The following is a 14768-nucleotide window of genomic DNA, read 5'->3' on the forward strand; positions in this document are numbered from 1 at the left end:
CACAAATCACCACCGCGAGCGACGAGCGACCACTTTAGACTAGTTCAGACCTCAGACTCTCAGACCGTCTCGAAGAAAAACACCGTTGGCGACTGGCGACCACCACGAGACAACCGCGAGAGTCGCGAGACCAGACGAAGACGTTCCTTGCAGTTCCTCGTGTTTCAGGGGGCCTCAGCCTCAGAGCCTCAGGCTATCTGAGGTCCGAGGGAAAAGAAGCCCTTTAACGTTATCACTGTTATCAGTTGTAGGTTGTGGGATATCTCTAATTCGAGCATTTCGGGTTTCGGGCTGGCGTCGCTGGACTCGCTGGCGACTGGCGAGTCTTTGCGCGAATCAGAGATTCGTTTTTCTCACATTGGCATCCTGGCACGATTAGAATCAACTAGAATGCACTAAAAAATGAACAGGGCAGGGGCAGATTCGAATTGCTGCAGTATAAACATACATACATATAAGTATTAAGTGCTGAAACGTGTGACAACTGACGAACTGACTGCTGACAGTCAGAAAAAGATTGAGTATCGGCTATCGGCACTCGACAGTCGACAATCGACGGTAATATCACGTGGCGAGGAATGGGCTCTTCTGCATTATTTCGATAGTTGACGATCATCGTTCTTTTTTGCGCAATTTCAATTGTTATCATTGTTATCAAAGCCTCTATTATCAAAGCTTCTTTCCGGTATGTAAATATGTAAATTCGAAACCCGATAACCCGATCTTATCGTGTGTAGCGATAGAAATTGACATTGACAATTGACCAATATTTTCCAGATTGCCTCGCTCCTCACTCCTCGCCTCGCCCTCGTCCACGCCTGTCGCCTCCGCTCCGCCTCGAGATCAAGGCATCGAGACCTCGACGCCTCGACTCTCAACTCTCGACTCGTGATCATTGACTCGTTTACGAGAGCAGAGAGAAATATAACCTTTTTCTCTGATGAGAGACATACCTACGTGTTTTTTAAACGCTTTTTTTTTACCGCGTTTACGACTCTCTTTTAGTTTATTAGTTTACTCGATCCATTCCTTGAATTAACATTCGATACTTGCTTAATTATAAGATTATAATTAAACAAACAAAAGAGCAATATATGTTTTTGTTCCAAAGTGTGTTCGCGGAAATATTGCGTTATATCGTGTAAGTGATGAGACTGATTTTTACACAGGTCTCGGACGTGTCATATGGATGCATATGTACATATGTGTGGTGTGGGGCGCTATCACTATCACTATTACTATTAATAATATTAATTCGCATACGCGCGCGCCTACATGTACGGAACAGTTTTACAGTGTTATATAAAAAAAGTATATTGTATTATTCTTATATTATCTGGTCCCGTTGAGATGATGAATCATAATGTCGCGATAAGCCAAGCCGCGCATTCTCGGATTACTTAAAAGTTCGTCTGGTTCGTAACTGTTGGTCAACTGTTCGTAGGCTGTCGTAAAGAAGATTTCAAATGATTGGGATATTGGGATAATAAAAGCCTTAATTGTGTGTGTGTAATTGTAAATTATCATCTTAATTATGGTAACCTACAAAATCTCGTTTATTATATCGTCTATCTTGGTTCGCGTATCTGTTTCAAAATGTGAAAGCAAATAATGTAATACAAAGAGCTATGTTTTATGCAATAATATGATAGTAATAAATATTCTCTTCTAAGTCTTTCTGTAACGCAGAAAGTCTTTTATATTACCTACAAATAATAGTTTGCAAAATAACGGATGTGTATTTACGACACCTACGTTATATGGGCAATAGGCATTTTGTACATAGTATAGAATATAGATGTATATTACATATTAATAATATCTAATTTGATTGATAGATAATACACGATGCCGAACGTACCACGAATCACTAGATCTTTGCGGATGTTTACTTCTCTGGAACGCAGAGGAGAAATGTTAGACTTGGAACCAAATGACTTGGTGAAAAAAAGAGAAGAACGGACAAAAAGATTAAAAAGGTAAATGGATATTTCATGTTGAAAAAATATGTATGGAATGTTTAACAAATCTTTTACTTGCGCGCGTACATCTTACATATTATCTGTATAATATATTAGTATATTTGTGTGTTACAGTCTTGATTGGCATTATATAAGCAAAAGTGCATCTAAACATCTTATGGCACATCTGCAAGCATTAAGAAACATTGTGCAACAAGCTTTAGGTGAGTAATAAATAATAATTAAGATATACTCTTATTTTTAACAAATATGATCTTTTTAACTTAGATTTGGAAAACTAATGACACTCAATGACACTCTACTTTCTATTGGATAACGTATTTTGTTTAATAAGTATTTTGCAACTAAATAACTTGTAATTTAATTTTAAAATGTTATTTTTTTTTTCTTTCCAGCAAACGACTGCCCAGATGTTGTTAACGAATTCACAGTTTATGCATTGCGTTTATTAATTGAAGACAAAAATTTGTCGCGAAAGAAATATGATATACTTGGCCAAAAATCGGGAAATTTAACGTATCAATGTGCAGAAGCTATGATGCGGGTATGATATAATAATATAATATATTCTACAACTTTGATTTTTGTCGCACAACGTACGTTATTTTTGACTGTTTATATTTTCTCACATTCCTAGGTAGTGACTAAAATTCAGATGGAATGTCGTGAAGAAGCAATAGCATTGTTATCAGAATCCAAAGAGAATGCAAACGCTCCAGATTTTTCACAAATTTTTGGCACAGATATTCCTTATAATCGAGCCAGAGCCATGTGGCCAGATACAGTTCAACTTCACAATATGTCCACGGAAAAGACAAGCTCGAATACTGATAAATTTACAATGATGATACATGAAACGAAACCTTTAATACAGAAGAGAGCAGTGAGTATATCTGTTGAATGCTTGAACAAAAAAAGAAATTAATCTTCCAATCAATTTTTTAATCATCTTTCATCTTTCAATTCTAGTTTGACAAAGCGACATTCACAGAAGGATTACAAAGTTGCTACAACAACTGCAGTACAGAAATGTCATATCCGGATTTTGCAATAATAATAATAGAAAAATTAAAATGTACGCACTCTCAAAATATACAAACGGAACTGTTCGATATGTTAGGTTGCGAACACTTTGAATTTATCAAATACATTATTGAACATCGAAAGACCATCGTATCAACGTATTCGTCAGCAAAAGTGACCAAGAGACCGCAAACAACTGTGCAGGGGCCTATAATGAGTGGCCAGGTAACTGTACAATCCGAAATGGAAAAGCAGTTGTGCAAGCAAGTACGTAAGGAGGAAAAGAAAATCAACCGAATGGCGAACAAGCGAGACGGCAAGTCGGAAGCCGAGGAAAGAGATTCGATCGAGCTGCAATTTAAGAAACAGGAAGCATTGAGAGCCACGTGTGCCCCGCTATTTCCTAAGAAAAATGGTCTGGAGAGAGGCGCGCAGGAAAACTTTCCATTTGTATTTGATTCTAAAGCGAGCGCTAAGCGAGCGAGCGTTGTGTCGGGGCAAAAGTTGCTGCTGGCTGAAGATGTTAGAAGGGAGAATAGCGAACTCTGTGAACAAGTACACATACCGATATCGAAGCAAGAATCTATCGACGTTAAGATAGATCCCGTGTCGATATCTTCTCTAGACGAGATCGGCCGAATTGCTTTCAGCGGCGTAACGTCGTTAAATAAAATTCAAAGTATTGTTTTCAACGCGGCGTACAACACTAACGAGAACCTCCTGATTTGCGCCCCGACCGGAGCGGGAAAGACAAACGTGGCCATGCTGGCTGTGGTGAATCAATTGAAGCAGAACATTCGGGACGGACAGTTGGAGAAGAGTCAATTTAAGATAATCTATATCGCGCCAATGAAGGCCCTAGCGGCGGAAATGACCGCCAACTTTAACAAGAGACTCGGCCCTCTGGGCGTGTGCGTTCGCGAGCTGACCGGCGACATGCAACTGACGAAACGGGAGATCCAACAGACTCAGATGATAGTGACCACGCCGGAAAAGTGGGATGTCGTGACGAGAAAGGGTACGGGCGACATCTCCCTCACTAGTATCGTGAGATTGCTCATCATCGACGAGGTGCATTTGCTGCACGGTGACAGGGGACCTGTGGTAGAGGCGCTGGTCGCGAGAACCCTGCGCCAGGTGGAATCGTCGCAGAGCATGATCAGGATAGTCGGGCTGTCCGCCACGCTTCCGAATTACGTGGACGTCGCGCGATTTTTGCGCGTCAACCCGTACAAGGGATTGTTCTACTTTGATCATCGCTTCCGGCCGGTGCCCCTCAGTCAAACCTTCATCGGCGTCAAGGCCGTCAAGCCGTTGCAACAGATGACCGACATGGACCTCGTGTGTTATGACAAAGTTGTGGAGATGGTGCGACAGGGCCATCAGGTAATGGTATTCGTGCACGCGCGCAACGCTACCGCGAGGACGGCGAACGTTCTGAAGGAACTGGCCTCGCAGAACGATACGCTCAAGTACTTTATTGCCGACGGGCAGGCCAAGTACGTGAACAAGGCGTTTGCAAAGTCGCGCAACAGGCATCTCGGTGAGTTGTTCAACAGCGGGTTGTCGATACATCACGCTGGCTTGCTGCGCTCCGACAGGAATCTGGTCGAGAAATACTTCGCCGACGGTCTGATCAAAGTGCTGGTGTGCACCTCCACGCTGGCGTGGGGCGTGAATCTGCCCGCGCACGCGGTCATCATCCGCGGTACCGAGATCTACGATTCGAAGCACGGTTCGTACGTGGACCTGGGCATCCTGGACGTCCTGCAGATCTTCGGCCGTGCCGGCAGGCCGCAATTCGACAAGTCGGGACACGCGGTCATCATTACGTCCCACAACAAGCTGTCGCACTATCTGTCACTGCTGACGAATCAAATACCGATCGAGAGCAGCTTTATCACGTATTTGGCCGACAATCTGAATGCCGAGATAGCGTTAGGCACGATATCAAATGTGACGGAAGCGGTCGAATGGTTGAGCTACACCTACCTCTTTGTACGGATGAAATTGAATTATCAGGCGTACGGCATGGTATATCAAACTCTCCTCAACGACACGAATCTCGAGAAGAAGCGAAAGGAGCTCGTGGACGTGGCCGCCAGGGCGTTGGACAAAGCGCGGATGATCAGGTACGACGCGCGCACCGGTGATCTTAACGCGACCGATTTGGGACGTATCGCGAGCCACTACTACCTCAAGTACGACACGGTCGAGATCTTCAACGAGCTCCAGAAGTCTGTCATGACCGAGACGGAGATTCTGGCGATGATATCGCGCGCTCAGGAATTCGAGCAGCTCAAGGTACGAGACGACGAGGTGAACGAGTTGGACGAGCTGATGCGAGACTGCCAGCTCGTGGCGCAAGGCGGCGTGGAGAATGTCCACGGTAAGGTCAATATATTGCTGCAAACCTATTTGTCCAGGGGTCGGGTGGACACGGCGTCATTGATATCCGATCAGGCGTATGTGACGCAGAACGCCGTCCGGATAGCCAGGGCACTCTTCGAGATCATGCTCAGGCGCAACAACGCGATAATGGCCGGGCGGCTGCTGCAGATAGCCAAGATGTTCGAGGCGCGACAGTGGGACTTTCTGACGCCGCTGCGCCAATTCGATTGCCTCTCGATGGAGATCATCGAGAAGATCGAGGGACGGGACCTCGAGATCTATCGGTTGCAGGAGATGGACGCGAAGGAGGTCGGCAATATTTTGCGGGACCAACGGGCGGCGAGCCTAGTGAAGAAGTGTTGCGACGAATTGCCCGCGTTGGACGTAGAATATAGTTTACAACCTATCACGCGCACCGTCTTGAGGATACGGCTGAACGTGGTCCCGCAGTTCCACTGGAACGACAAGGTTCACGGGAAGAATTCGCAAGCCTTCTGGATATGGATCGAGGATCCGGACACTAACTTTATTTATCATCACGAGTATTTTATCCTGACGAAGAAGATGGTCTGTCAACACCTCGAGCAACAACTCGTCGTGACCATACCGCTGTCCGAATCGTTGCCGTCGCAATATTTGGTGAAAGTTACGAGCGATCATTGGCTCGGTTGCGAGGCCACATTTCCGTTGACCTTCCACGATCTCATTCTCCCGGAGACTCATCCCCCGCACACCAATCTCCTGGAATTGCAGCCGTTACCGATAACCGCCCTGAAAAGTCCAGACTTGGAGAGCTTGTACAATTTTTCCCACTTCAATCCGATACAGACGCAGATCTTCCACTGTCTATATCACACGGATAACAATGTTCTCCTCGGCGCTCCAACCGGCTCGGGGAAAACTATCGCGGCTGAGATCGCCATGTTTCGCGTTTTCAAACAGCATCCCGATCGGAAGGTCGTTTACATAGCGCCCCTGAAAGCTCTGGTCAGGGAGCGCATTAATGACTGGAAGATACGACTGGAGGAGCGGCTAGGTAAGAGGGTGGTGGAGCTGACCGGGGACGTGTCGCCTGACATAAAGATGATAGCCGGCGCGAGTGTGATCGTCACGACGCCCGAGAAGTGGGACGGTATTAGCCGGAGCTGGCAAACGCGCAGCTACGTGAAGAAAGTGGCGCTTATAGTGATCGACGAGATTCACCTGCTGGGCGAGGACCGCGGACCGGTCCTCGAGGTGATCGTCTCCCGCACCAATTTCATATCCTCCCACACGCACAACAAGGTCAGAGTCGTAGGGCTCTCGACCGCGCTAGCTAACGCGATAGACCTGGCCAATTGGCTCGGCATCAAAGAGATGGGCCTCTACAATTTCCGGCCGTCCGTGAGACCCGTGCCGCTGGAGGTCCACATCAGCGGATTTCCTGGCAACCACTATTGTCCCCGGATGGCGACCATGAATAGGCCAACCTTCCAGGCGATTAGACAACACGCGCCCGCCAGTCCCTCTCTCGTATTTGTATCCTCTCGCAGGCAAACGCGCCTGACTGCCTTAGATCTGATCGCCTATCTCGCGGCGGAGGATAATCCCAAGCAGTGGTTACACATGCCGGAAGAACAGATGAACGACATTCTGGAGAATATAAATGACTCGAACCTAAAGCTCACACTCGCCTTTGGAATTGGCCTTCACCACGCCGGTCTTCAAGACAGAGACAGGAGAACCGTCGAGGAATTGTTTGTCAATAATAAGATACAGGTATGGATGCACAGTTTTGAAAAGTATTGTAAAAATGTAAAAATGACTATCCCGCACTGTATGAATGTTGTATTAATCAATTGTTAATTTAGGTACTAATCACTACGGCCACCTTGGCCTGGGGTGTTAATTTCCCCGCTCATCTGGTGGTGATTAAGGGCACGGAATATTACGACGGCAAGCTGAAACGTTACGTAGATATGCCGATAACGGACGTTCTCCAAATGATGGGTCGCGCTGGCAGACCGCAATTCGATAATTCCGGTGTGGCGGTCGTGCTTGTTCACGACTTAAAGAAGAATTTCTACAAGAAATTTTTGTACGAACCATTCCCCGTGGAGTCGAGTCTGATGGGAGTATTACCCGATCATATCAATGCCGAGATCGTTGCTGGCACCATCAAGAACAAACAAGAGTTTCTCGATTACTTAACGTGGACATATTATTTTCGAAGATTGATGAAAAATCCGAAATATTACGATCTGGATATCTTGGAGCCTCACTGTATCAACGAATATCTCTCGAGATTGGTAGAAACTACCGTAAAGTCGTTAATGGATTCGTCATGTGTCGATTACGATGAGGTACGATGACAAATCCAATGGAGTAGCATAATGGTTTATACACAGTACAGATAGATGTAACGCTTTGATATGATTCTACCTAGGTCGAGCAAACTCTAGTTTCATTACCGATGGGTAAGATAGCGTCATTCTATTATTTGTCGCACAATACGATGTTGATGTTTACGCAATCACTCGAGGAAAACTTGACGTTGGATCAGTACTTACGTATACTCTGCAACTCGCACGAATACAACGAGTTACCCGTGCGACATAACGAGGAATTGTTAAATGAGTAAGTCTTGAAAGTGTGACGAATCGCTCACTATCCGCTTTCGCTTATTGTTAACTACAAGCGCAAATGTTTGAATTAGGGAACTAGCGAAACTGTGCCGTTACTCCGTAAATCAGTATGATTCTCCAAATACAAAAGCGTTTCTCTTGCTGCAAGCGCATTTCTCAAGGCTGCCATTGTCTTGCACCGATTATATCACCGATTTGAAATCGGTGCTCGATCAAGCAATCAGAATAATACAGGTACGAATAAATTTGATTCCTACGAAAGATATATGAAAGACATACTAACGCCTTTTATACGTATTATTCATTTTCATTATAATTTGAACTCGATAAACTAACAGGAAAGATCTTTTAGGCAATGATCGACACAGTCGCGGAACGTGGATGGTTAACGAGCGCATTAAGGATAATGCAACTATTTCAAATGATCGTGCAAGCACGATGGATAGATGAATCTGCAATTATGACGTTACCACATATAAGGAAGGAAGATTTGCACTTGTTTTCACCGTTGAACTCGGCTCTTCCACTATTATGTTCTATCACATGCGACAATTATAACAGACTCGCAAAGATTTTGCGCGAAGGAGAGTATCGGGTAGACCAAATACGCGAGGTAATAGAATTGAAAAGATATCTCTCTAATGTCTATTATCTATATTATACTTATATTATACGAGACGTTAAATCTATATTTAAAAAATTAAAACGCCTATTTTTCTAGATACATCAAGTAATTAAAAATATGCCGATAATATCTGTTGATTTAATGTTGGAGAATTCTTTGAACGGCGAGAAGAGGATAACGTTGAAGCTTGATGACGACGACGATTCTGTAGTTGTTCGACGAAATGAAGAGTGTACATTAACTGTTGGGTTGAAAAGAATGAACAATTCTAAAACTTTAAAAGCACACTGTCCAATGTTTTTAAAAGGAAAGGATGAAAACTGGTTCTTGGTACTAGGCGACATTCAAAATAGAGAATTATGGGCTCTAAAAAGAGTATCTGGTATAAATAGTCAGCAGAGATATCATCAATTGCTATTTACTGCACCCGACAGTTTAGGTAAACTTATCAGCATGTTTGTAACGCGTGTCTCGTATCTTCATGAGTTTCTTGAAATAAAAATTTGGACATTTATTTTAGGACTGACGAAGTTAACGTTCTACTTGATTTCTGACTGCTACATGGGATTGGATCAACAATACAGTATTTGTCTGGATGTAAGACGCTAAATATATTTAACAGTTACCAAACATCTAAGACTGAAAAAACAACAGACGATATTGTATTCAATTATCGCAAATCTTTCTATATCGTTAATATAAGGATTACAAGAAATAAAAAAGAAAGTTTATGAAATTGTTCATATATATATTTTGAAATGAGCGAAAGATGAGATTTGCTATAGTTGTATACGGAGATAATTACGGGATATTTATAGCAAGTTGTGTACAGAAACTTGTATATTTTTCTTCACATAATTTTATTACACGTCTATGAAATATATATATGTATGGATTATATATATTTTTTTTTCATACAAATATAAACCTTATTACCTCGGTATATAAAGATAGAAAAAGCAACACGTGCAGGATCAGCTGTACGATTTCGTACAATATTTTTGTCACAGATGGGTTTTCTTACTGCGAAATGAATCTGTTGCAGTATATCATTCGTTTTAATTAATGTTTTAGTGAGATAGGATTCTATATCGCAGATTACTGATGATCTCGAGAAATACATTTGATGCAGAAGTTTGGCAAAAAAAAAGGAAAAGAAACATCAGAAATTAAAAATTATTGTATACATGTAGGTTATATATACTGACCCCTTTTCAAATTTACATCGTGTTACAGTAATATAATATTTAGCTTATTCGGTTTATTTCCCCTCCCTCCCCTCTATACTTAGGTAACAATAGATTATAGAATAGGAAGGATATGAGATCGTTCCATTGCTTTGCATGAAAAGAAAGAAAAAGAAAACTATGTATATATGTATTTTAAATCCTAAGTCCAAAAATTCTCGATATATCGATTGCGATACAGATTGTTCATACTAAGGGCACAGAAGAGACTTAACAAAATGTTCCCGATTCCAGTAGTGCATTTAATTTAATTTAATTTCATTTAATTTAATTAATTTAAATCACAGTAAAATGCTGAAATAAAGCACGTAAGCTTTGTTTATATGATAAATTATACCTGAAGAAACTAGAGATTTAAGGTGCGTTCCACTTGGCGTTCACAACGCTCGTGAGCATTATTTGTCCTTGTTTATTTGACAAATAACAAGATTGAAACGATTCTAAGAGCGTTGCGAGCGAGAGAGAATTGCGAAAAAACTTATCTTTATAACAGTATGTATTTTCGTAATTCTAGTCTATATTAATCTATGTCAACCTAAAAACATTCAACTTTAAAATTATGCTAATTCATAATAGCCTAAACGTAACAAAATTCAAGCACCGCAAAAATTATGTTTAACACAAACAGCCCATTTAAAATATAAATTTAAATACGCAAGTTAACAATTTTAATATATCTTTAATATTTTAATCTTATTTGGAAATGCCAACACGATGTTCTCTTCTTTGCCAATAGTTTGAAGTCTGCTTTCTCAAAAGTGCACATGAAACACACTTGGCTATTAATTCTAAAATTAATTCTAAAAAAGTTGTATCGAGAATCAAAGCAAAGAAATATTTAAGCTCCTTCCCATATTGAAATCTGGAAGTACTGAATATCTTTTGTAAGTAATAAACCGAAATGCATTTATGCAAAACGTTTCAATAATGGTACATTTCTATCTGTTATATGTAGCGCAAGACGTAACACTCGCCCCAACACCTGTCGCGTTAATAGCCACATAATACAAATAATATTAAAAGTTATAGCAGTTAAATTCAGTGTCTTCATATTTTCCTCTTGCGTTATAAAATCTCAACGTTCAGCCTAATCTCGTTTAATAATTTATAGAATTTTACCGTTCACATGTTACTGTTAAACATCATTCCACTTAAAAAAAGTGTTTACACTCAGACTGACCAACGACCATATACTTGAATCATATAGTTAGAATTTCTATCACTCGAGAACTAAGGAAGCACTAGCATAACTGACAGAACTGTCATTCATATTGTTACATTGACTACTTTGAGCATATTTCAAAAACTTCAGATTCATTCTTTGACCATTCGTATTTCCTTTAAGACTGTGAATTGCCTGCAAAGATAAAATACAACGTTATCTAGAAGAATTAGATTAATCTAACTCGCTTATCTATTTTCTCGTATTACCTGCAATAAAACGCCGATTGGATGCCGACCGCATATAGTATTACCATATTTCTTAAGATATTCAGTAAACATTGGAGGATTCAAAGTCTCTATAATGTCCATACCCTACGTTGATAAACGTGGAAATATGGAATTAAACTTTGCGATATTTTTGACGTACGATGAGCGAGATTATCTACCATTCTTACTCAAAGATTTAAAAACATACCATTTTGTCGAGATTTTGAATAGATCTATGTATAGGCCCACATGATCTATCATAGTAAGTATAGCGAAAACGTTGTCCCCAATGACAGAAATCTGAAGAAATGACGAACAATGTTTGCGGATCAGCCATATAAGGTGCTAACAGTCTCCCGTAAAGCGCCTCTCTTTCCGGACTCAAAGATCCCACCAAAATCGGGATTATGGTAAATGAGTCTTTGAATCTGTATATATATATAGATATATGAGATATAAATAAGGTAACTATATTTCCCAATCTTGTCATTTAGTAATAAATAGAGAGATTGTACAAGCCTCGTTTATTTACTATAAAATTTTTTATCAATATAATTTTCAGCACTTGTACGTGTAGGTGGGAATTAATTTATTAATCTAAACGTACCCTTCCATAACTTTTGCGATAAACGGCAACTGCATCTCAATGCTATGTTCCTCTTCATCTGTGTTCAGATCCATGCATTCAAAATGACCAGTTTCTTCGAGTTCTCTTCTCACTGTTAAACATATATGCGTTTTAGTAAATTTGATCGATCAAATTATACACACACACACACACGCACACGCACAAGAGAGAAGCACTTTTCCATACATAAAAAAAATATATATATTTTTTTTCAATATTTGTTACAAATTGAGCATTTCAAAAAAAGAGAATATGACATTATAGCAGGGATAGTAGCAAGATCTACATGTAAGCACCTTGTTGATCAATATGTAGATCGTATAACGGTGTTCGGTAAATGGAAGCCGAAGATAGGGCACAACCTGGTAATCTCACATGATGAGAAGGCCCTAGAATAAATATCCTACGGCTGCATAACAGCACGTTGCACGGTTCATTTGACTGAGAAATTTGAAAAATTACAAACTAAACTATATATTATAGAGGCTACTTTATATGATAAAAATTTACATTGATGCATGTATTTAACTATCGCAATATCACTTAAATGGACTAATGTGAGTCTTTTATCATGCGTACAACGAGAAACGTTATTGCAAATACAAAATAATATATGCAAATAATATAGATATAAAGACAGGTTTAAGTTATGTGTCTTTATACATATAGGTATATAATTTTTTGTAAACTGTAACTAGACGCTTGTTTAGTAAAATGCTAAAATAACATAGCTAATATACGTCACACTTACACGACTACAGGACTAATTTGTCGGTAAGCAAAACCAGCACACGCCCCACAATAGCTGTATCCCGCATGCCTGTAAACGTGTACATTTTTATGTTTTACATACAGGTATCTTGAAAAACTTGAAGAATATACTGTATTGGATGATTACTAACGGGGCAATGATTGCTCTAGCAGGTCCATGGGATAAGTCGGCCGCACCCAACCAACCTTCCAACTGTTTACTCAATTCCAAACCTATGACACGTGGATTTTGTGATTTTGACGATATATAAGTCGAAAATTTTTATTACACACGTATAGATAAATACATATGTGTACATGTATTTGTTATATGCGACACGTATAGAAATTTACACAATCTCTGCTTCAAATCTTCTTTTATATGATTCTTATCACCTGACGCACGCACACATGCGATATTACGTGTAGGGTGTAATGAGCAAGAGAGAAAATCTACGTATGTATGTATTTCCACAGAGGTAAATTATCAAGCTAAATTTTAATTTTTTTATCCATATCATATTGTCGTGGTTCTATTTTTATACCGCGCAATCAATTAACAAATTCGCTAAATGATAAAAGTTTGGAATTTAAAATATTTTCCACAAAAATCCATTGATCCATTGATTTCTTAACGAGAGAACGAGAGTAACGAGTAAACAGTCAACGACGAGCGCGAGGAGAAGAATGAGCGAGGAGTAAAATGTGCATTTTTCGATTTCTTACCGTTGTCCGAGTACCAACTACCAGCGTGAGAGGCTCTCCTAATTAATGCCATTTTTGGGCCGAACGCGTTGTTTCGCACGTACTCTAGCTTCGCGTTCGACTAGCACTTGATCCAGCGTGAGACTCGGGAGAGGTGAGAGCGGTGAGAGCACTGAGGAGAGTGCAGGACGAGGAGAGCCTCGTCAGTTTCGGCGAGATCACGATCACAAGCGAGGCAAGCGAGATAGAAGTTTCACATATATATATATACACATATACATATATATCAATATGTATGTATGTATATCTTTTTTTTTAATCGAGTGTAAAATGTTTATAAAACGTTATCGTTATCACAAATCCTTGGCTACTGGTCTCTCCTCTCTCCATAGATTATTCAGTGATTATACAGGTGAATGCTAATGCTAAAGTCAGCTAAAGTCGATAGTCGATATTCTTTGACTTCACTTGACTCCTTGACTGAAAGAAACAAAGAGCGCAACGCGCAACATGGCCGATTTGCAATCTCGTTGGGATTGGCTGCGTTCAGCAGACACAACTGTTGAGTTCGTCTTATCAACCCTCCGCGTTGATTGGTTGGTTCTAAAAGTAAGAGCCAATCATGTTCGACTGCTATTCAGCGGCTTGGGGCCGATTTCACAGTCTCCGATTAATGTGATCCTCCGATTAAACTCACTCTACATCTCTTTCTAAAGGCCATTGCACGTAACAAAGTTTTAGTCATAATCGTAAGGCCGTAAGAAAATAGACCAATCACAGTCGATTATTCTCCTTGAGCTCGAAGAATGTTACGTGCAATGGCCTTAATGCTGGGTCTACAATGCGTGTCGCAAAGTCGTGAGTCGCAAGAATTGACCAATCACAGTCGAATTTGAGGAGAATAATCGACTGTGATTAGTCAATTCTTGCGACTCACGACTTTGCGACTCGTATTGTAGACCCAGCATAACTGTCCCCCTAGAAAGAGACGAAAAGTGAATTGAATCGGAGGATCACGTTAATCGGAGACTGTGATACCGGCCCTTGGTCTGCCGAGGTCGCGTTCAGCAGACCAAGCCGCTCAGTAGCAATCGAATGTGATTGGCTCTTACTTTTAGAACCAACCAATCAACGTAGAGTGACGATAAGACAAACTCAACAGTTGTGTCTGCTGAACGCGCCCATTGGTCGGTATTCATAGTCGGTTCTTATATTTAAGACCATCTTAAGTACAATTTTAAGATGTCATTAACCAATCACAGAGTCGTATTAGCATCTTAAGATATTACTTAAGACGGTCTTGAATGAATACCGGCCATTGACGCTTGTGTCGATTTGAGTCGCTATATGTCGCTAAATGAA

General features: G+C 40.8%; 2 protein-coding genes across 8 annotated transcripts; one reads left to right on the forward strand and one right to left on the reverse strand.

Moving 5' to 3' along the window:
- The first annotated feature begins 564 nt into the window (after positions 1–564).
- Positions 565–9543, forward strand: LOC112462127 (activating signal cointegrator 1 complex subunit 3). Of its 7 annotated transcripts, none has more exons than XM_025027742.1 (12): positions 565–685; positions 1839–1979; positions 2097–2185; positions 2378–2526; positions 2620–2865; positions 2952–7154; positions 7247–7738; positions 7822–8012; positions 8092–8254; positions 8373–8633; positions 8742–9084; positions 9166–9543. In XM_025027742.1, exons 2-12 carry the CDS (start codon positions 1849–1851, stop codon positions 9252–9254), a joined length of 6357 nt encoding a protein of 2118 aa, XP_024883510.1. In that variant the 5' UTR covers positions 565–685; positions 1839–1848; the 3' UTR covers positions 9255–9543. The 7 variants fall into 7 exon arrangements, with proteins under 7 accessions (XP_024883510.1, XP_024883505.1, XP_024883506.1 ...); XM_025027737.1 differs by lacking the exon at positions 565–685 and adding an exon at positions 830–1505; XM_025027738.1 differs by lacking the exon at positions 565–685 and adding an exon at positions 830–1501.
- A 264-nt stretch (positions 9544–9807) lies between these two features.
- On the reverse strand, positions 9808–13885 carry LOC112462136 (protein MEMO1). The gene is made up of 8 exons (XM_025027761.1): positions 13428–13885; positions 12854–12935; positions 12703–12771; positions 12248–12360; positions 11931–12042; positions 11532–11751; positions 11324–11428; positions 9808–11249 (listed from the first exon to the last, which is right to left on the reverse strand). The coding sequence occupies exons 1-8, from the start codon at positions 13477–13479 to the stop codon at positions 11112–11114; spliced, it is 891 nt and encodes a 296-aa protein (XP_024883529.1). The 5' UTR covers positions 13480–13885; the 3' UTR covers positions 9808–11111.
- Between the last annotated feature and the right edge of the window lie 883 nt (positions 13886–14768).

Source organism: Temnothorax curvispinosus, unplaced genomic scaffold (assembly GCF_003070985.1).
Source record: "Temnothorax curvispinosus isolate PA1 unplaced genomic scaffold, ASM307098v1 QBEX01011966.1, whole genome shotgun sequence".
In the NCBI taxonomy this organism is placed as follows: domain Eukaryota; kingdom Metazoa; phylum Arthropoda; class Insecta; order Hymenoptera; family Formicidae; genus Temnothorax; species Temnothorax curvispinosus.